The 22,853-nt window shown below is 34.7% G+C and overlaps 3 protein-coding genes and 1 pseudogene across 3 annotated transcripts; all 4 read left to right on the plus strand.

Annotated features, from left to right (window-relative positions):
- The first annotated feature begins 4,782 nt into the window (after positions 1-4,782).
- Positions 4,783-6,617, plus strand: LOC145556569 (3-ketoacyl-CoA synthase 5 pseudogene; annotated as a pseudogene).
- Positions 6,618-6,936: 319 nt separating this feature from the next.
- On the plus strand, positions 6,937-9,960 carry LOC145642295 (uncharacterized). Its single transcript, XM_081693418.1, has 4 exons — positions 6,937-7,101; positions 7,646-9,031; positions 9,127-9,321; positions 9,533-9,960. The coding sequence occupies exons 2-4, from the start codon at positions 7,766-7,768 to the stop codon at positions 9,785-9,787; spliced, it is 1,716 nt and encodes a 571-aa protein (XP_081549544.1). The 5' UTR covers positions 6,937-7,101; positions 7,646-7,765; the 3' UTR covers positions 9,788-9,960.
- A 144-nt stretch (positions 9,961-10,104) lies between these two features.
- LOC145642296 (F-box protein At3g03040-like) lies at positions 10,105-13,508 on the plus strand. The gene is made up of 4 exons (XM_081693419.1): positions 10,105-12,413; positions 12,497-12,691; positions 12,866-13,110; positions 13,202-13,508. Exons 1-4 carry the CDS (start codon positions 11,169-11,171, stop codon positions 13,206-13,208), a joined length of 1,692 nt encoding a protein of 563 aa, XP_081549545.1. The 5' UTR covers positions 10,105-11,168; the 3' UTR covers positions 13,209-13,508.
- Positions 13,509-14,206: 698 nt separating this feature from the next.
- On the plus strand, positions 14,207-17,269 carry LOC145556571 (F-box protein At5g03100-like). Its single transcript, XM_081618223.1, has 4 exons — positions 14,207-14,310; positions 14,823-16,133; positions 16,217-16,423; positions 16,543-17,269. Exons 2-4 carry the CDS (start codon positions 14,904-14,906, stop codon positions 16,798-16,800), a joined length of 1,695 nt encoding a protein of 564 aa, XP_081474349.1. The 5' UTR covers positions 14,207-14,310; positions 14,823-14,903; the 3' UTR covers positions 16,801-17,269.
- The last annotated feature ends 5,584 nt before the right edge of the window (positions 17,270-22,853 follow it).

The raw sequence follows: 22,853 nt of genomic DNA on the forward strand, positions 1-22,853 counted from the left end.
CACAATCTAATAAGATTCAGTTTTATATCGTTTCGATTCGTTTATCTCCCACCCTAGTCCTTACAATTAGTTATATTTGGCTAAACGAGCTGAGGATGGCATTCTAGCTATGCAATGGTACAAGGCTTAGTCGCACTAATGTTGCTACCGCAAGTTCACAACCCATGAGCATGCCCACACGAGGTACGCTGCCAAGGCAAGGCATGAGCCCAGCTAAGGCACAAATTGCTACCTAAGGCATGAACACATGCTGGGCATAGACACAACAAGGCATCAAAAGACATTGTCCTTAAAAAACACTTAATGTTGGCAATTGAGGGGCTACATCTTAGCTTTTCGTAATACCAATTCAAGGTGACATAGTCAATGCCGCAAGGCCAACCCAAGGCAACGCGATGAGTCTCATGACTTGATAATGCGGGGTAGGCCAAGTGTCACAGCCTGGGAATTTGGGCATCAGAACGCGCGGCACGCTCTAGCCTTTTGGTACACAGCAAGAACGCAAGCCTTATGCGAAAATGACGTTTGTGAGCACGAAACAACACAAAGCGGACAATTAAATGTCAAGAGCACTCATGTCTATTCGGTGATAGAGTACGGGTGGTCCGGGCTTGTGACTGCCAATAATTTAAGCAGGCACAAGCAGGTCCGAACCACGAGTTCTTATAACATCAAGTTGATGAGGAGGGGAGCTAATACGCGAGTAAGATGCAATATCCATAAAGATCTAACAACAAACAAGCATAAAAGCAAGACAATATTTAGTAGAAGATCAAACTTTTGGATTTAATTTAATCATTCACCCTCTAAAGACCTTAAAGTAGTATATCAATAGAATCCCTAATGAACATTATAATGACCGTAACACTATAATATATAGGATTTAACATCTAGAAAACATAAAATAAATTCTAATGTCAAAAAAAAAAAAAAAAGGATATCTAATACGAAGTATGTTAATAGGACTTGAATTCTAACACCAAAACATGAAAAATGAAATAGATGGTAGCGGACACCAACTAGGCATCACGGAGCTCTTTGGGAGATCCAAAAATCTAGCGTGTTATAGCGAACAAAATTATGTTAGACAAAGTGGGCTTTAATGTTTAAACCGGCTACATCTTTACCAACTTCATTTTGAAACGTGGCCCAAACAACAAATATACCTTGTATGATAAAACAACAAATACAAGTGTGTATGAAAAAAAATCAACTTACATTTGGATATACTTGTATCATATACCTATAAAAGAGTTTTTATTTTATATAAAAAAAACAAACAAATTGTAAAATTTAATGAACGAAATTGATAAAATAAGCAAAATTTAAAAAGGTTGTTACAACGAACTTTAATATAGTGTCTAATTTAATCAATTGTAATGTCGTTATTCAAAGACTAAATAGATCATATGTCATTAGCTTACGTTAATTAAATGTAATGTCGTTATTTCAAAGCAGATCACATGTCATTAGCTAACATTAATTAAATGCAATGTCGTTATTTCAAAGACTAAATATATCATATCATCATATGTCATTAGCTAACATGGATAGGACATAACATGAACCTTGAGAAAGGGATGCTTCGCCAATTAACTTCAAGAGTTCTAGTGTTCCTTTAACGAAATATTTGGTATAATATCGATTGACAACATAAGTTTGGGATCAGAGAATGAGACTACATGCTGACTACCATTTAATATCGATATATACACTCTTCGATGGATACATAATACTATATAATATTTCTCTTGTCTCCCATTTTTTTTGGCAAATTGTCAATGGGTCAAACTTTAAAAACTTTGACCATAAATTCCCATTAATCAACAAGCGATAGTATATTCATCTGGGTTCTTGTTAGATTCATCTTATTGTTTACTTTATTAATATCAAGTTCTTATAACTTTCATGTGCACATAAAAAAAAAAAAAAAAAATAGGATAAAAAAAATAGGGACAGAGAGGGTACCTCGTATTTATAACGAGTGACCCAATGTGGTTGAGTTTTTAGCCAATGACAACGAGGCCGATCCATGTCGACCACAAACGCTTAAATAGACAATTATGTTCATATACGCTACAATAAAGAAGGAGGCAGTATGGAGGTTGGTCTGTTGTTTTCATACAGTTTAGGGGAGGTTGAAAGTGTTAAATGCTGTTATTGTATGAAACATCGATTTGTAAGGTGAGGGGGGGAAGAGTGGGTGACACTAAATTAAATTTTAATAAATATAAAATTACAAAATTACTTGTCCAATGCAATTGATTATTGTGGGCTAAAGTAGTGGTTGTTACATTTACTATACCAAATAATTCTAGTTTTTGGCAAATATACAATATTTGTATGTGATTTTTTTTTTTTTTTTTTTTTTTTTTTTTTTTTTTTTTTTTTTTTTGTGTTTAGTTATAGGCTAGAATTTATGTAAGAAAGTTGCTTGTTACACTTTTTTTTTTCTTTCTTTTCTTATCAATAACTCTCCAATTTTATATTTTACAATAAGTTGGATTTCATGTTCGCTTATATGTTTTCAATGAGTTTTACTGTTTTAGCCTAGTGGTAAAGATTTCAGGCATTATACTATATCACAAATACTTCAATGCCAAAGGTTTATCTAAAACAATTGTTTTTATTTTATTTTTTTACATTTGGGTCGGGTCACACTCCTCTTCCCTCACCTTACTGTCTAAAAAAACACTTTCTTTTTTGTTTGTTTGTTCGTTTTTTGTATCAAAACAACAACAATTTGAATCCAACTTTTGATTATAAAAAAAAACACGAAATAGACATTAACTTTTGATCGGCAGTTGTCAGTGGTTGATTAATTGTCAACTTGTACAAGATTGTTGTTTGAATTTAATGTTATTTTGCAATAATGGCTTTAAATTGATCTTTTAAGTCACTATTGCAACATTAATTTTAAATCTTACATTGCCCTACTTACAAACTACCAATAACTATAAACAACAACCATTGTCAAGAAACCTTACTACATACTATCCGTACAGTACTACATTAAAACTTAACAACAAGTTTAGAAGAAGATCTTAATATGAAATCTGTCGTTTATCGACCATTTGGATAGACTCACAATCAAAAATAAAAATAAAAATTGTCATGTCAACCTAAGACCTCAATACTGATCAATCAGACTAGGGTTAGCAAGCTAAGTTAGACCCTTTGAACGCGGAGGGGAGGCCGGAGGGGGATGAGAAATCTTCATAAAAAAAAACCTGATAGAGAATAAACCTTCTATTACTAAGGGCCTATTCACATTTACTTAATTTCAGTTCAGTTCAGCTCCAATCAGTTCAGTTCAGTTCAGTTCAGTTCAGTTCAGCTCTAATCAGTTCAGTTCAGCTCCTAATTTCCCTCTCTCACAAAATATTCATTTCAGCTCAGTTCAGTTCAGCTCCAATCAGTTCAGTTCAGTTCAGCTCCAATCAGTTTTGTTTAGTTCAGCTCAGTTTAGTAAATGTAAACAAGCTCTAAGTGCGTGATAGATGCAAGTGCAATTCTTATTAGTAAACCGTGTTTAGGGCCTGTTCTCATTTACTGAACTCGGCTGAACTGAACTGAACTGAATATTTTATAAGAGAAGGAAATTAGGAGCTGAACTGAACTGAACTGAAATAAACTAAATTTCAACGTATGAGAACAGACCCTTAGCTTGTTGACTATAATTGACTTTTAAAAGTATGCAACACTACAAAGAAGAAAAAGTACGTATATGTTTACGTATACCAATATAGTGATATATCATATACAAAAATTGAAATATTCTTGCCAAATAAAACTTAGCTACAACATACTAGTATTAAACTATTAATTTGCAAAATTTTTGGACAGAATAATATGCATCCTACAAATTTGTTATTTTTATCGTTGATAATAACTTTATTTGGATATCATTTTCGACAACATAGTTTATCTCCAGCTAAAAGAAATCAAAGATATGCAAATGTTGATTTTGCTACATTTCCGTACAAATTGGATAATTTATACGAAGTAGTTATTACGTCGACAATACATTATATCAATCGAAGTTGATTGTTGAGGTTGGACCCTTTCATATAAATCTTGCAAGATTTTCATTCAATTTGATGGCAGAATTATGGGACCCAACATCAATGTTTCTCCGCATTAATCTGTTTCAACATACTGTAGTTGCATTTTTTTTTTCTTTTCACGATTTCTAATACTTAACTTTCATATATTTAGGTGAAAAACTACAACTCGTCAAAAAAAAAAAAAAAAAAAAAAAAAAAAAAAAAGAAAAAAAGTTGAAAAATTACAAATAGTTAATTTTTTGAAAGTACATATATCAACAATTTTTATTTTATTTTATTTTTTACTTTTTATAATTCCGCTTTTTTAGTGCCCTAATTTTACCTTTTACACTATTTACATACTCCACATTAGTTAGCTATATGACATATAATAAAAATTATATATAATCATGTGGATACTGGTTGAAATCATCTCAATGTTTAGCTTTCAAATATCAACTTTTAATAATTTATACTTCTTGATAATCAAATATGAAGTATACTATTGATCAAACTTCTACCTTATTATATATACTCACGGCATGTTCTGATTTACTGAACTAAACTGATTGGAGTTGAACTAAACTGAAATGGATTGTTTATGAGAGAAGGAATTTACGAATTGAAATAAACCAAATTAAACAGAACTGAAATTAAGCTGAAAATAACAGACTCTCCATTTGACACTCAAAAAAATACTGATGGAGTAGTGTACTCTCTATTAAAGTTTACCCTTTAAAGAGAAATAGCTAGCGTAACTATTTTCAAACAGTTAAAGTATATTTCATTCCTTTTTTTACATCTCCACCTACCTTCTATTTATGGCCTAACTAGACTCTAGTATTTCCTCTCACTCTCCTTCCAACTTCTATATATAGGCAATATCTAGGTTTAGCATTCCCTCTTATATTACACTCATACCACTTATATATTGCCTAATCTAGGCTAATCTTTAGCATTTCCTTTTAACATAATAACAAAAGAAAAGAGGGAGAATGGAGTTTAGCTTTGTTAAGATTGAGCACTACCTTAATTCCTTCAAATCATCCCATGCTTTTTTACCAACAACTTTGTTCATTCTCTTAGTACTCATTTTTTACCTTAAATCTAAGAAAAGAACTATCTACCTCTTAGACTATGCATGCTATAAACCTCCACCAACACTACGAGTCCCATTTTCAACATTTATTGAGCATGCTATGATAGTCTTTAAAGACAATCCAAAAGTTGCGCGTTTTCAAATGCGTATTCTTGAGAGGGCGGGACTAGGAGATGAGACGGGGCTTCCCCCCGCGCTACAATTCATACCACCGGAACCCTCATTTTCTCGGACACATGATGAAGCTCATCTAGTCATCTTCTCTTCTATCGACGAGCTTCTTAAGAAGACCGGGGTTAGACCCAACAATATTGGCATACTTATCACTAATTGTAGCATTTTTTGCCCTACTCCATCTTTGTCATCTATGATAATGAATAAATATAAGCTAAGAAGTTGTACAAAAACTTTTAGCCTTTCGGGTATGGGTTGTAGTGCTAGTGCAATTTCATTAGACTTGGCTAAAAGACTCCTACAAGTTATGCCAAATTCTTATGCACTTGTTGTTAGCACGGAAATCTTAACCCCTAATTGTTACATGGGTCTGGAACGGTCCATGACCGTTCCAGGATGCCTGTTTAGACTGGGTTGTAGCTCCCTTTTGTTAACTAACAAAAGGGAAGAAAGATATCGCTCCAAGTACCAACTCCTTCACACGATTCGAACCCATATAGGGGCTAATGATGCATCCTACACGAGTGTGATGCAACAAGAAGACGAGGAGGGTAGATTGGGAATTGCACTATCCAAGGACTTGTTGGTGGTAGCCGGGGAAGCACTCACGTTAAATATCACTACACTTGGGCCATTAGTCTTGCCCTTATCAGAAAAGCTTAAATTTGCATATAATTATGTAGCCCGAAAAATATCTAGTCATAAAAAAATTAAGGCCTACATACCAAATTTTAACAAGGCATTTGATCATTTTTGTATCCATGCGGGTGGTCGGGCCGTGATTGAAGAGATCCAAAAGGCGCTTCGTTTGTCGGCCCAAGATGTGGAAGCTTCTAGAATGAATCTATATAGGTTTGGAAACACATCATCTTCTTCTATTTGGTATGAGTTGAGTTACATAGAGGCTAAAGGAAAAATGAAGAAGGGAGAAAGGGTTTGGCAAATAGCATTTGGAAGTGGATTTAAGTGTAACAGTATAGTTTTGAAGTGTAATAGAAATATTGATCCAAAAATTGATGGGTTTGGGCCTTGGAAGGATTGCATTCAAATGTATCCTATGGATGTTCCGGAAATTCGGAAGTTATAAATTGTAGGAAGAAAAGTTTGGTAAAATGTGCCAACTCTAGGAATTGCATTGCTCACTTACTTACCAAAAAAAAATGTAAAATGGGCCATTTTTAAGTATTGTTTGTTGACTTGCTATTATAAATTTAGTACTCCTATGTTTCTTGGTTTCATAATGTTTGATTGATGCTACTTTATTTTTATGTGGCTTAATCCTTTAAAGGTTCATGTTTTGAATGGTGCATAAAAAATTGAAAGATTGCTTTTGGGGTTTATTTGTTGACTAATTATACTTATATTTTGACACGATAACACAATTGGCACGACACCACACACGGAGCTACTGAGAGAAAACACAAAGTCGACACGATACAAAACCAACCGGAACACGACCCGCTAGATTTGTGTTCAAATTTTGCAATTTCCCTACATCTAACACAATTTTTGATAGATTTTATGAACAACACGAAATTAATACAAAACTCTACACAAACACGACACAACACGACTTTTTGCTAGCTCTAAAACTAATCTAACAACGCAAATTAGAGCATATACCCGCTTTTCCTCTTGTTACCAAACACTTGTGAAAGAGCGGATTGCAGCACACAAACCTCTATTGGGGCCCAAATCGCAAACTATGGCTTAAAGCGCTTATTCAAACACCCTTCATCTAAATTACCCGGCAACGGAGACGAAACCTCTGTATTTTTCCAGGTATTTTTTGTTTCATCCAATTTATAGCTTCTTTCGATTTTAATTTTACATGGTTATATAATTAAGGTTGTGTAGATGAATTTTATTTGTGATTGGAAATAATTTAAATTTCATATATTTATATTTTACTCCTAACAGATTATTATGCTAGGAATCTATTTGTGTTGCAATTTTGCGAATTATTGTAATGTTGTTCTAATCTTGTTCAGTTGTTCCCAAATCCCAAGTGCCATTTTTCTCAATAAATTAAAAAGGGGTTTTCAGATTCTTTTCTAAAAATTTGTTAGAAATCTTAGATGATCAAAGTATCTGATCTTTGGAATATGAAGTTTAAGTCAGTTTTTGGATTTTTTTTTAAAAAAATAATAATCTGAATTTGACCCAATGATTGTTTTGATTGGTAATTTACTCATTTAGATTATCTTCTTGAAAGAATTATATGTTAATCTTCATATGTTGGAGTGTTGAGTTAGAAAAGGCTAACAATTTGTGGACTAGAAAAGATTGATACTGAATAGAATCGTTGTTGGGTATGTTATTACAGAATCATTGGTCTGGAATATTGGGGTTTGAATGCTTTTCTTCTACAACCTTGGGTTTGTGTTCTTGTGCTTTTGAGCATGGTTAAGAATATAAGATATATCTGAATAACTTAATTTGAGAGATGAGGAATTTATTTGGATGTTTGAATAGAGATATGGGTGATGGAACAAGTTCAATTGATCGAATCTCGGAACTACCTGACTTCATTCTTCACCATATATTGTCATATCTTTCAACAAAAGAGGCTGCTCAAACGGGTGTTATATCCAAGAGGTGGCGATATGTTTGGGAAACATTCCCTATCCTTGATTGTAATGAATGGTTTTTCGGAAGAGAATTGGATATACTTAATCCGAAGGAACTTGGGATTCCTAAAGATGAGCGTCGTAAGATTTTCAATCGAAGATTGAAGTTCATGAGCTATGTTGATGAGAAGCTTCGTCGATTTCGTGAGGAGAATCTTTGTGTGAAGAAGTTTTTTCTTCATATAACCCTTGTGAGTAGTGATTTGACCCCTCGTGTTGATACGTGGATGTACCTGGTAGCTGATTTGTGTATTCAGGAATTAGATCTGTATATTACTATGGGAAGAGAAAGACTCTATGACCTGTCTAAGAAGTTGCTTACAATGGAGTCGTTAACCATTTTAACTTTAAGAGGCTGCCTTCTATTAAGCAGCCGTCTAGACAGGAATGCTGTTAAGCTATGCTCTTTGGTTGAGCTGCATCTTAGGGATGTCACTATAGATGAGGGTACAATTCAAGATCTCATTTTCTCCATTCATTCATTGAAAGTATTTACTTTAAAGAACTGCTTAGGTTTTGAGAATCTTGAAATATGTGATCATGATAAGCTAGAGAAGATGGTGTATCATCCTCACAAAGACTTCAAGGCCAAAAAGCTTAGCATTAAGGCGCAAACATTAAAAGAAATCGATTTTTGTAGCGTTGATGAAGAAAAGAGGGCATGTGAAATCATTGTCAGTTCTGTTTGCCAAAATCTGAAACGTTTGTCTTTATGCGGGATTCCCATAGATGCAAAGTGGCTACAGAGCATGATTACATCCTTTCCTTTGCTTGAGCATCTGTTTTTGGGTGGTTGCATATTGCAAGAAGTTATGAAACTCTCAAGTCAAGCTCTCACGGAAATGCATGTTTGCAATTGTAAGAAACTGGTGGAAGCAGAGTTTGATACACCTAATGTACATTCATTTCTGTATCGTGGGAAGACCATGCCTCACTTATATTTAAGTAGTGTTGCTGCTTATCGGACAGCTGAGCTTTCTGTTCGTCTTGAAAATATGGACAGTTTATGGTTCATGAGGTTGAACAAATTTCTCAAAGATAACAAATTTCAGGACCTGACTTTTTGTATGACTGCTAAATCAGTATGTCTGCGTTTCAACTTTGTAGTGCTTATATAATTTCATTTTGAAGATTTATTCCTATGCTTATTTTGGACATTATTTTTCTCGGATTTCAGGATAAGGCTATCTCTTTCAGTGTTGAGGACTATGTGGGAATCAAGTTTTCTCCCTTGGAACTCAGCATTATGAAGTTGGTTACACATACATTGACATCAGTGAACTATGCAGCTCTTTTAGATGCCTTATTTTGGAACTTGCGTCCCAAGATATTGTCTTTAGAGCTTAATTATTATTCTCCTGAATTTTTAAAGGTATGCCTTCATTTCTCCCTCCTATCTATCATACTATCACTTTATGTATTGGTTTACAATTGACTAATAACAAGTTATCGGTTACGCATCTTAAATGCTCCTTGCTCGGTTGTTCATGGTTTAACTGTTTAAGAAACGTATAAATGCTTTGAGAAGAGCTTACTAATGCCGGGGATGAGTTAAAATATTGAACTGTAAAATATTGTTGCAGGGAATACTGAAAGCTTTGGTGGCTAAAGAAGAACCAAATTGTTACTGCTCTCAGAATCTTGAATGTTGGCATCACTCATTGAAGGACATAAAGCTAATTAATGTGAAAGGTTTGAAGAGTAATATTGTGTTTAATGCGATAACCTTGAACAAGCTGACTAATTTCTTGGATGATTGGGTGATTGAAGCCCAGAAAACTGTTAAATCTTGTGAACATCTCAAAGTAGAAACTTTATCTTTTCAATTGTCTTGGTAATATACTAATATTGTACAGTAACAACACCTTATGTGAGGTGTGGTATATTAGAAGTGGGAATATATATGATGCGGTGATGTCCTTACGCTGTTAGTGTTTGGAAGGCTTCCTATATTGCAGACTTCCAATATTTGGTGATGTAGTGGGATGGGTAGAGTGGATTTTTTTTTTTTTTTTTTTTTTTTTAAAAAAAATAAATAAAAAAATCTTGAAGTAAAAAAAGAGTAGAATAAACCTGTGAATGAGAGGAATAAACCTGCTGGGAATATGGTAGCAAAGAGGTCTGATGCAGTTTGGCATCCTTCTGTGGCTGGTAAGCAGGAGGTGAATACTGATGTATGGTACTTGCTTTGGAGATCGAGGTGGGAGTTGGCATGGGAATTGTAATTAGATATCATAGTGGGGGTCTGTAATACGAACTATCTGTAAGCAGTTGAAGCAATCTTTGTAACATTGTCGAAGAAAAGGCAATCGTGCTTGACCTTCTGATGGCTCTGCACAGCAATTCCTGTGCTATAAAATTTCTCAAAGCGACTGTTTGCAGGTTGTTAGTATGGGACTTAGGTGTAATAGTAAGGGAAGCTTAAAATTTGCTAAATGTTTTGATTTGGGTGAGCATTTTCATATGTCAGAGAAGCTACTGAGGTTGTTCATGCCACGGCACAGCCTTAACCCCCTTGATTTCCCTATAAGAGTGTGGGTTTGGGGATGTCCGTTGGTTGTGGAAGATGTATTAGCTTTGAACTATTGTCTATCTATAAATAAAAGCTAATATAATGATGGTTTTATCTAAGAAAAAACACCTTGTTGACAAACTTACAAGTACTAATATAGTATGACTGCTTTGTAAACTCATGCATGATTAACCGAATACCTACTTTGATTTGTTAAATCATGCATGATTCACCGAATACCTACTCGTACTTCTTATGATTGATCATACTGTATTTAAATGCAACATTTTCAATAAATAAAAATATACTATTTTTTCTATATATCTCTTGTCACATGATCCTCACCTCTGCCATACTAACGTATTTATAGTAAATTTACCTAAATTATTCACCTAATATTACTCTTACATAAATTGAACAAAAAATTGGGTGTTTCTATCAATCTTTCCTGTGCTCTTTTGGACTCTTTCTCTCCTCTCAGGTTATCACCATTCCATCAAATTCAACAAATTGAAAGGTAATTTTTTTTTTTTCTCAATTTCAGTTAAATTTGTGTGTTAATTACATAAAATGATACAAGTATTAGTATTAGAGAGTATATTTGCATTTTATTACAGATTCTGGATTAATGGGGGTTTGAATGCTTCTTTTGTTGTGCAACATTTTTCAGTCTGAATAAATTCTGAATAACTTAAAAATTGAGAGAGATGGATGATGAGGGACGAACCTGTATTGATCGAATATCCAAACTACCTGACTTCATTCTTCACCATATATTGTCTTATCTTTACACAAAAGAAGCTGTTCAATTGAGTGTGATATCTAAGAGATGGCAATATGTTTTGGAAACATTCCCCATCCTTGATTGTTCTGAAGGGTATTTCGGAAAAGATTTGCGTGTAATTAATCCAAAGCTGAAAAGTATTCCTAAAGATGGGCGTCGTAAGATTTTTAATCAAAGAGTCGAGTTCATGAGCTACATTGATAAGAAACTGTGTCAATTTCGTGAAAAGAATCTTCGTGTGAACAAGTTCTCTCTTAGTATAACTCTTGTGAGCAACAAGTTGTCTCCTCGTGTTGATACATGGATGGAATTGCTTGCTGGCACTCGTATTCAGGAGTTAAATGTGTGTATTCGTGCAGGACATGGAAGACGACATGATATGTCTAAGATTTTATTTACAATGGAGTCATTAACCATTTTAAATTTTCAAGGTCGTGTTCTATTAAGTAGCCGTCTTGATAGGAATGCTGTTAAGCTATCCTCTTTAGTTGAGCTGCGTCTTATTGGTGTCTCTATAGACGAGGATACAATTCAAGACCTCATTTTATGTTGTCGTTCAATGAAAGTATTCTTTTTGATGAACTGTGTGGGTCTTGAGAATCTTGAAATATGTGATCATGATAAACTGGAGAAGATGGTGTACAACAATTTACATAGAGACGTCAAAGACAAAAAGTTTAGCATAGAGGTGCCAACATTAAAAGAACTCGAAATCACTTTTCGTAATGGTGGTGAAGAAACAATGGTATGTGAAATAATTATCGGTTCTGTTTGCCAAAATCTGAAATGTTTGTCTTTGCGGGGTATCCCTGTTGATGCAAAGTGGCTACAAAACATGATTACATCCTTTCCTCTGCTTGAGAATCTGCATTTGGGTGGATGCATATTGCAAGAAGTTATTAAACTCTCAAGTCAAGCTCTGAAGGAGATATGTATTAACAACTGTATGAATCTGATGGAAGCAGAGTTTGATATTCCTAATTTACATTCATTTAAATATTGTGGGCAGACCATGCCTCGCTTATACTCAAACAGTGTTGCTGATTATCGGACAACACTTCTCTCTTCCCGTCTTGAAGATATGGACAGTTTATGGTTCATGAGGTTGTACAACTTTCTCAGTGATTTCAGATTTCAAGACTTGACTATTTGGATGATCCCTTATTCAGTATGTCTGTCTTTCAACTTTGTAATTGCTATTTTGATTATTCCTTTGGTTATTTTGTGATTATATTTTTCCTGGTTTGTCAGGACAGGGAAATTTCCTTCAATGCTGAGGACTATATCGGAATACAGTTTCCTCCCTTTGAACTCGACAATATGAAGTTGTTTATGAATGTATTTACATCAATAAACTATGCAGCTCTTTTAGATGGCTTATTCTGGAACTTGCGTCCTAGGATTCTGTCATTACAACTTCTTTTTCTTTCTCCTGACGTTTTGAAGGTGTGCCGTCTTTTTTTGTCATCACTTACTTTCTATTGGTATGCATTGCAGTGACAAGTTTTAAGTCATCAGTTGTGCAATTGATCAATTGTGTAGGTTTGCGGAATGCATGAATGCTTTGAGAAAAGATTCTATTAATACAGAGTATGAGTTGTAATTTTAATATTGTTGCAGGGGCTACTGAAATGTTTGGTGGCTGAAGAACCAAATTGTTACTGCTCTCAGAATCTTAGATGTTGGCGTCACTCATTGAAGGGTATAAAGCTGATTAATGTGAAAGGTCTGGAGAGTAATACTGTTTTTAACGCGATTACCCTGAAAAACTTGACTAATTACTTGGATGATTGGGTGATTGAAGCCAAGAAGGGACCTCAGGAGAAGAATTTCCCTATGACTTCTTTATCTTTTGAATTGTCATGGTATACTAAAATTGCACAGTTTCACCTTGGTTCATCTTATTTCATTATTTGAGTTTTGATTGTTGAGTATCTTCATACCTTTCTTTGCTAGGTGCTAAGCTCTTCCACTTATGCTATGTTGTCGCTGTTCCCGTTACCAAAGCTTATGACAACCATCGTCATTGCCTTCATATTACACAGTTTGGCTACCATCTAGCAGCCTAGCAGGTCATCTAGTTGCTGCACAACCTTCCAACTTTGCTTGTAACAATCACTGTACACTTTGTGTACTTAAACAGCTTTCGAAACCTACAACTTCTCTATATAAATACTTTGCATTTTGTAACTTAATCAATGATTTCCCGACTTCTTTTATGTAAACTAATCTACGTATATTAAGTGCTTCTCTTATTTTCATTGTATAATATGTCTTTGCTACTTACTCTCTCCGTTTGTTTCTATTAGTATATTTGGAGTTTTTCACAACTATTAAAGAGAAATGAATTGGATAGTACTATAGTAGTACTTGTAATTGATTTTACTTTAAAGAAAAAAAACATGCATGTATTGGTAGAGGATGCATGTTAATCAAGACAAAAATTGGTACATATTGTACTTATATACGAAGTACTTAATTAGCTACACAAACTAAATTACGGGATCACACTTAAATGTATTAGTTGTATACTTTCTCCATTTAATTAAAATTACAACTCTTAAAAATTTTCAGGTTAATGAGAATGGGGGATAGTTCAAGTAGTTAGAGCTCTCCCCCGATTTCAACAGATCTTGAGATCGATACTCAACCCCGCCTTTGTATTTCTTTACACACCCAAAAAAAAAAAAGGTTAATAAACAATACCATCCCAAACCCAGAAAAACCTAACTCCAGTAAGGGTTCGTTTGGCACGGCTATGGTTTTCTGTTTTTTGGTTTTTTGTTTTCTAAAAGTATATGATATGTGTCCCATAATGAATAAAAAATTATATAAACTTGTTAAAATTATGATAATTTTGAAAACTGACAACTAGAAAAGTGGAAACACCTTTTTCTTATTTCCTGTTTTTGGTTTTTAAAAAAACAGAAAACTTAAAACCAAAATTGATGCGAAACAATCCGTCACTCCGACTTCCATTTTTACACCTTAATTATTCTCTCTTCTCTTCAATTTCTCTCTTCGTACTGGTAACAAGAAAGGAGCTTGCATTTATTTTCATCCAGGTAAGCTTTTCCCCTATTCATTCTCAATTTTAAGAATTTGAAGTTAATTTTGATTTTTTTTTTTTTTTTTTTTTTTCCTTTTTTCCTGAGTTTTTTTTGGTATTGACCCTTTTGTTAATTGTGTGTAAACATTCTGATGAACTCATTGCTAGTTGCTAAATTTATTGGTTGTTTTCATGCCCAATTTCATGTTACATTGATAACTTGAATTTGTAAAAAAAATTCCATAAAATTTGGATTCCATATTTCTGAGAATAGCTTCGTTAAATAACAATCTAGCTCTTTTTTTTAAAAAAAAAAAAAAAAGAAATGCAGCAAAGTGTACTCTTTGGTGATCATATATTGTTATTTTGGAGAATGTCCTTTTTAATAGCTGATAATTTCAGAACTTGAAAAACAGAAGAAATAAATTGAAACCCTGAGCAATTTCAACAAATTGAAATGTAATTATGTTTACATTTTTGTGTTAATTACATAAATGATATTAAGGAGTATATTTGCATTAATTACAGATCCTGGATCATTGGGGGTTGAATGCTTTCTCTTGTTGTGCAACATTTAGAGTTTGGAGTATATAATTTAAATTGAGAGATATGGATGATGAGGGAAAAACCTGTATTGATCGAATATCCGAATTACCTGACTTCATTCTTCACCATGTGTTGTCTTATCTTTCAACAAAACAAGCTGCTCAATTGAGTGTTGTATCCAAGAGATGGCTATATGTTTGGGAAACATTCCCCATCCTTGATTTTCATGAACGGTATTTTGGAAAAGATTTGTGTGTAATTAATCCGAAGCAGAATTGGATTTCTAAAGATGGGCGTCGTAAGATATTTGATCAAAGAGTCAAGTTCATGAACTATATTGATAAGAAATTGCATCGATTTCGTGAGAAGAATCTTCGTGTGAACAAGTTTTTTCTTAGTATGACTCTTGTGAGTAACAAGTTGGCTCCTCGTGTTGATACATGGATGGAATTGCTTGCTGATATGCGCATTCAGGAGTTAAATGTGATTATTCATGCAGGACATGAAAGACGACATGACCTGTCTAAGATTTTATTTACAATGGAGTCATTAACCCTTTTAATTTTACAAAGCTGTGTTCTATTAAATAGCCGTCTTGATAAGAATGCTGTTAAGCTATCCTCTTTAGTTGAGATGCATCTTATTCGTGTCTCTATAGATGAGGATACAATTCAAGATCTCATTTTCTGTTGTCATTCAATGAAAGTATTCTTTTTGATGAACTGTGTGGGTTTTGAGAATCTTGAAATATGTGATCATGATAAGCTCGAGAAGATGGTGTTTTATTCTCAAAGTGGATTCAAAGATATAAGCATAAAGGTGCCAACATTAAAAGAACTCATTATTCATACTGGGGGCGAGGAAACGATGGTACATGAAATCATTGTCAGTTCTGTTTGCCAACATCTGAAACATTTGTCTTTGTCGGGATTTCCTATAGATCCAAATTGGCTACAGAGTGTGCTTACATCCTTTCCGCTGCTTGAGCATCTAGTCTTGCAAAATTGCGTATTGCAAGAATTTATGAAACTCGCAAGTCAAGTTCTGAAGGAGATGCATTTGTTAAATTGTACGAAATTGATGGAAGCAGAGTTTGATACACCTAATTTACATACATTTGAATATTGTGGGAAGACCATGCCCCGCTTATATTCAAATAGTGTTTCTGATCATCGGACAGCAGAGCTAGAGGTCCGTCTTGAAGATATGAACCGTTTATGGTTCATGAGGTTGAAAGACTTTCTCAAAGATAACAAATTTCAAGACCTGACTTTCTCTCTGACTTCTATATCAGTATGTTTGCCTTCCAACTTTGTAATTGCTTTATTATTCCTTATAAAAAAAATTTCAGACAATACTTATATTTGGTTTTTCAGGGTGAGGTGATCTCCTTCAATGCTGAGGACTATATGGGAATCCAATTTGCTCCTATTGAACTCAATAATATGAAGTTGGTTCGCTTGGTTTCGTATTCGTTGAAATCAATAAACTTTGCGGCTCTTTTAGATGGCTTATTTTGGAACTTGCGTCCCAGGATTTTGTCTATACAGCTTGAATCTTATTCTTCTAAAATATTTATCAAGGTGTGCCTTCATTTCTCATATCATCACTTCTATAGGTTTGCAAATGATTAAAAACAAGTTGTCAAATTTCGCATCTTATTAGTTCCTTGCTGGATTGTGTATGTAAAATATTGTTGCAGGGACTACTAAAAAGTTTGGTGGCTGATGATGAACGAAAATGTTGCTGCTCTGAGAATCTTGAATGTTGGCGTCACTCATTGAAGGATATAAAGCTGATTAATAATGTGAAAGGTTTGAAGAGTAATACTGTATTTAACGCGATGACCCTGAACAACTTTACTAATTTTGTGGATGATTGGAAGATTGAAGCCAAGAGAATAGCTAAATCTACTATATTTGTCAAAGATGAAACTTTATCTTTTCAATTGACATGGTAATAAGACTGTTTGTAAGCAGTTGATGCAATCTTTGGATGCTAACGTTGTGGAAGAAAAGGCAATCGTGCTTGGAGTTCTGATGGCTCTGAAATGCAATTCTCACTACGGAGTATAATTGTTTATATTTAAAATCCACTATTTGCAGGTTGTTTAGTACTTCGTATGAAACTAAATTTAGGTGTAATAGTGAGGGAAGATATTTGCTAAATGTTTAGATTGAGGTGAATATGTTCATATTTCAGAGAAGATACTGAGGTTGGTCATGCTGCAACACACCTTGATTGCTCTACTAGAGCGTGGGTTGGGAATGTCCGTTGGTTGCGAAGGATGTATTTGCTTCAGGTTGTTGTCTATCTATGTATGTAAATAAAAGTTATTACTCGGTGTAGTCTGTAGTCTGTGTATTATACAATGATGAAAAAAGCATCCTGTGTTATTACTTTCAGATATGTTATGTCATCACTGCTTCCATTCCCATTACAGCCTGTGATATTGTACCAAGTTCTGAGTTTGGCTAGCAATCCTAGCATCAGTAATTCAGTACTACTCAAGTTAACGCGATACTTAATCCACTATGCCATATTAGAAGTTAGATGAGTACTTAGAAACTTTGCCATTGATAATGGTTAAGATCTCTTTCTTTGGACATCTAAAATTCATATAAAAAGGAATTGGACTTCTGAAGATTAAGGGTAATCATTTCTTGATGAAATCCTATATGGGTAAGTGTTATAAAGAGATCATTTTCTTTAAAAAAAATTTAATAATTTATTTTGTTTAAGGTTAGGATTAAAAGTGGAATTATTGCAAAAAACTACGCACTGATTTTAATTTAAAAATAACGGTTAATTTTTTAAAGAAAATTTGAGGAGAAGGAAATGGAGGAAGAGTATCATAATCCCTCCTTTTTTTTTTTTTCTTTTTTTTTTTTTTTATTTGCATCACTTTTCTTTGCTAGGTGCTAAGTTCTTCCAGTTACGCTATGTTGTCACTGTTCCCGTTCCCAAAGCTTATGACAACCATTGTTATTGCCTTCATAACACACAGTTTGGCTAGCACCAGCATCATTCAAGCTATCACCGTCTAGCAGGTCTTCTACTTGCTGCACAACCTTCCAACTTTGCTTGTGACAATCACTAAAGATATCTGTAATCTTGAGTAGATGTCTGTCCATCACAATTCAAGGGAGAAGAATCTGGTTGCGCATGAATTGGCCTGTTATGCAATGGCAATGTCTGTGGTGCACTAGTATCACTTTGAGCCTCCAGATTGTGCCAAGCGAGCTCTGAAGGGTGATAGTCGCAACATTTATGCTTGATCTGATGTTTCTGCTGTTCCAATTGCTGCTGCTGTGTTACATCTTCATCTTTTGTTGTACTCGGTATAAAACTGGTAGTCTGGTTGATAGGTTCATGTTGGGGGTTGTATTTGTAGGCTTTTTGGGTTATTGCCTGCTGCCTGCTGCCTGCTGGTGCTTATAGGCTTTTGTTTTCCCCCTGTAATTATGGGCTGCTAAACTCTCTTATGGCCTAGGCCTTTTATAAATTTTTCCTGTTTTAAATTTTTTTTTTTTTTTTTTTTTTCTTTTGAATTGTTGGACACCATCGTGAGCAACCACACTACTACTACTTCTTGGTCTGTATGTAATCAACTAATAATAGTCTAATACAATTTCGTTACAATCTTTAGTTTCCCATCTTGCAATATTATGGGCTACAGAAGTGCTTCTCTTATTTTCATTGTATAATACTCGTATGTTTTTGCTGCTAACTCCTTCCGTTCCTTTTAATAAGCTACAGAAGTATGTTGGAGTTTTTACTTATGTTAAGGTGAAAATAAATTAGATAATGATTTATTTTAGGAAAATTTGCCAAGAATAATACCACCTTTCAGCCATCTTCTAAAAATGGAACCACCTTTGATTTATCTCTGAATAATACGACCTTTGACATAGATCTGCCAAAAATGGAACATGACCGGTTGGTAACCTATTCCATAGGTTTTTTGTGACATGTGTCACACTGTTATTAGTCAAATAATTTAAATAATTTTTTTAAAATAAAAACTTAAAATTTAAAAAATAAAATAAAATCCTTAAACAAAAAACTCAAACCCAGCCCCTCCCCACCAAACCACCTACCCTCCACCGGAATCCACTAGTGGCCAACCGCCTGTCCCCATTTTCGGCCGACCGACCACCTCCCCACCCCCAATTGGCCAATTCTGTCCCCACTTCCCTAACTTGTCCCCGAAATTCCGGCACCCTCCCACCCCGATCATGCCTGAAACCATCAACACAAGCTCCAAAACTCACCCTAACACTACAGAAACCACACCAGTAGCCCCTGCAAACCACCTGGCGTCCCTCGAAAATAACTTGCAACCAACTAAAACCCACCTAACCTATTCCCTAACACTCACAAACCACCCCCAATATGAGTTATGGGTTCTGGGTTGGCCTTGAGGTTCGACGGTTTTTGGGGCAGGGTCTTGAGGCTCGCTGACAATTTGTTAGTCCTAAGGTGGGGCAGTGTCTAAAGGCTCACCAATCTTGAATTTCGCCAGTAGGAGGCCTAAACGGCAAGGGGAGAGGATTTTTTTTTATTATTAATTTTTTTTCTTAAAAAATTAAAATCATTATTATTAAAGAAAATGTTAAAATGAAAAAAGAAAAAAGAAAACATTGCTAATCATAATGTGACACGTGTCCAATGTAACCTACAAAACAGGTTGCCGGCTTTTTGTTCCATTCTTGGCAGATTGGTGTCAAAGGTCGTGTTATTTTGAGATAAATCAAAGGTGGTTCCATTATTGGAAGATGGTTGAAAGGTGTTATTATTTTTGGCAAATTTTCCTTTATTTTACTATAAAAATAAAATAAAAATGCATGTAATTCGTGGAGCATGTAAATTAAGACAAAAAAAAAAATTACAAAAAGAACGGAAAAAGTAACCAACCAAATCAATAAAAATATAAAATGGATATCTGTAATTGTATACTAGTGGTATTGTCAATTTAGGTAAATGGGTCGGGTTTGGGTCGGGTAGGAGTGGGTCGGGTCAACTAAGGTTGGGTCATTTCAGATTAATTCCGTAACCTATGTGGGTTGGGTTTGGTTTGGGTCATGCTTGAGCCGGGTCATACTTCTTATCGGGTTTGGTTCGGGTTTAGGTCGGGTTACATGCATTCGGGTCGGGTGAACAATAGGTCGGGTTTCATCCGGGTTTTCACGGGTTAAAATAGGTTTGGGTAATTCTCGGGTTCGGTTCAAGTCAATAATTTGCTTGAGCCGTGGTAGGCTTGAGTTAATGAAATCGGTGCAAGTTGTAAACCGGTAAATTGGTCATTTAAAGGCAAATTAGATGGTTTCACACTTCCACCCATCCAATTGGACTCCCGAAGAGTATTAGGGACCATGATAAACATTTTGGCAATTTTTATTTCCATGCGAAAAAAGTTAAAAAATTCCAAAATTGAAGACTAATATCCATGCTTTTTGAGAATTTTTGGAGGTTTCGGGGCCCGTTGTCGAAAAGGCTTAAGATTTTAGGGGATACATCTCGGGTTCATATAATGACGTTTGGAACCATATATGATCATTATATGTTGCCATAAATGTTCGTGGTAGGCTTGAATTAAAAAAATCAGTGCAAGTATTAAATCGGCAAATTGGTCGTTTAAAGGCAAATTGGATGGTTCCACCTGCCCAATTAAACTACGGGATGGTATTATTGACCACGGTAAAAATTTCGGCAATTTTTATTTACGGGCGAAAAAAAAGTCAAAAAATTCAAAAATTGATGGCGAATATCCATGCTTTTTGAGAAATTTGGAGTCTTCAGAGCCCGGTGTCTAAAAGTATTGAAATTATAGGGAATACATCTCGGGGTCATATAATGTCGTTGGGAAGCATATATGATCGTTATTTGTTGTCATAAATGTTCGTGGTAGACTGGTAGGCTTGAATTAATGTAATCAGTGCAAGTTGTAAAACGGTAAATTGGTCGTTTAAAGGAAAATCGAATGGTTCCACCCAACCAATTGGACTCCCAGAGGGTATTAGGGACCATGGTAAACATTTTCGGCAATTTTTATTTCCGGACAAAAAAAAAGTCAAAAAATTCCAAAATTGAAGGCTAATATCCACAGTTTTTGAGAATTTTTGGAGGTTTCAGGGCCCGGTGTCGAAAAGTCTTGAAATTCTAGGGGATATATCTCAGGGTCATATAATGTCGTTTGGAACCATAAATGATCATTATATATTGTCATAAATGTTCGTGGTAGGCTTGAGTCAATGAAATCGGTGCAAGTTGTAAACCGATAAATTGGTCGTTTAAAGACAAATTGGATGGTTCCACCCACCCAATTAGGCTCTCGAAGGGTATTAGGGACCATGGTAAACATTTTGGCAATTTTTATTTCCGGACAAAAAAAGTCAAAAAATTCCAAAATTGAAGGCTAATATCCACGTTTTTTTGAGAAATTTTGGAAGATTCGGGGCCAGGTGTCGAAAAGGTTTCAGATTTTAGGAGATACATCTCATGGTCATATAATTCTGTTTGGAACCATATATGTCATTATATGTTGTCATAAATGTTCGTGGTAGGCTTGAATTAATGAAATTAGTGCAAGTTGTAAATCGGTAAATTGGCAGTTTAAAGGAAAATTGGATGGTTTCACCGACCCAATTGGACTTTCAGAGGGTATTAGGGACTATGGTAAACATTTCAGCAATTTTTATTTCTGGACGAAAAAAAGTTAAAAAATTCCAAAATTGAAGGTTAATATCCACGCTTTTTGAGAAATTTTGGAGGTTTCGAAACCCGGAGTCGAAAAGACTTGAGATTTTAGGGAATACATCTCGGAGTCCTATATTGTCGTTTGGAACCATATATGATCATTATATGTTGTCATAAATGCTTGTGGTAGCCTTGAATTAATGAAATCTGTGCAAGTTGTAAGTAGCTAAGGTGGTCGTTTAAAGGCAAATTGGATGGTTCCACCCAACCAATTTGACTCCTAGATGGTATTAAGGACTATTGTAAACATTTCGGCAATTTTTTATTTCCGGACAAAAAAAAGTCAAAAAAATCCAAAATTGAAGGCTAATATCCACACTTTTTGAGAATTTTTAGAGGTTTCGGGGCTCGGTGTCGAAAAGTCTTGAAATTCTAGGAGATATATCTCGGGGTCATATAATGCCGTTTGGAACCATAAAAGATCATTATATGTTGTCATAAATGTTCGTGGTAGGCTTGAGTCAATAAAATCGGTGCAAGTTGTAAACCGATAAATTGATCGTTTAAAGGCAAATTGGATGGTTCCACCCACCCAATTGGACTCTCGGAGGGTATTAGGGACTATGGTAAACATTTCGGCAATTTTTATTTCCGGGCGAAAAAAGACAAAAAATTCAAAAATTGAAGGCTAATATCTACGTTTTTTGAGAAATTTTGGAGGATTCGGGGCCATGTGTCGAAAAAGCTTCAGATTTTAGGAGATACATCTCATGGTCATATAATGTCATTTGGAACCATATATGATCATTATATGTTGTCATAAATGTTCGTGGTAGACTTGAATTAATGAAATTAGTGCAAGTTGTAAATCGGTAAATTGACAGTTTAAAGGTAAATTGGATGGTTTCGCCCACCCAATTGGACTTTAAGAGGGTATTAGGGACCATGGTAAACATTTCAGCAATTTTTATTTCTGGACGAAAAAAAGTCAAAAAATTCCAAAATTGAAGGTTAATATCCACGCTTTTTGAGAGATTTTTGAGGTTTCGGGATCCGGTTTCGAAAAGACTTGAGATTTTAGGGGATACATCTCAGAGTCATATAATGCCGTTTGGAACCATATATGATCATTTTATGTTGTCATAAATGTTTGTGGTAAGCTTGAATTAATGAAATCGATGCAAGTTGTAAATCGGTAAGTTGGTCGTTTAAAGGCAAATTGGATGGTTCCACCCAACCAATTGGAATCCTAGAGGTTATGGGACCATGGTAAAAATTTCGGCAATTTTTATTTTTGGACAAAAAAAAGTCAAA

This window comes from Chenopodium album, chromosome 8, assembly GCF_948465745.1.
Source record: "Chenopodium album chromosome 8, dcCheAlbu1.1, whole genome shotgun sequence".
In the NCBI taxonomy this organism is placed as follows: domain Eukaryota; kingdom Viridiplantae; phylum Streptophyta; class Magnoliopsida; order Caryophyllales; family Amaranthaceae; genus Chenopodium; species Chenopodium album.

Coding starts and splice junctions, on each gene's coding strand:
- LOC145642296 (XM_081693419.1), top strand. CDS start 11,169: ATGGATGATGAGGGACGAACCTGTATTGATCGAATATCCAAACTACCT. Junction 12,414..12,496: donor TTTGGATGATCCCTTATTCA/GTATGTCTGTCT, acceptor CTGGTTTGTCAG/GACAGGGAAATTTCCTTCAA. Junction 12,692..12,865: donor TTTCTCCTGACGTTTTGAAG/GTGTGCCGTCTT, acceptor ATATTGTTGCAG/GGGCTACTGAAATGTTTGGT.
- LOC145642295 (XM_081693418.1), top strand. CDS start 7,766: ATGAGGAATTTATTTGGATGTTTGAATAGAGATATGGGTGATGGAACA. Junction 9,032..9,126: donor TTTGTATGACTGCTAAATCA/GTATGTCTGCGT, acceptor CTCGGATTTCAG/GATAAGGCTATCTCTTTCAG. Junction 9,322..9,532: donor ATTCTCCTGAATTTTTAAAG/GTATGCCTTCAT, acceptor ATATTGTTGCAG/GGAATACTGAAAGCTTTGGT.
- LOC145556571 (XM_081618223.1), top strand. CDS start 14,904: ATGGATGATGAGGGAAAAACCTGTATTGATCGAATATCCGAATTACCT. Junction 16,134..16,216: donor TCTCTCTGACTTCTATATCA/GTATGTTTGCCT, acceptor TTGGTTTTTCAG/GGTGAGGTGATCTCCTTCAA. Junction 16,424..16,542: donor CTTCTAAAATATTTATCAAG/GTGTGCCTTCAT, acceptor ATATTGTTGCAG/GGACTACTAAAAAGTTTGGT.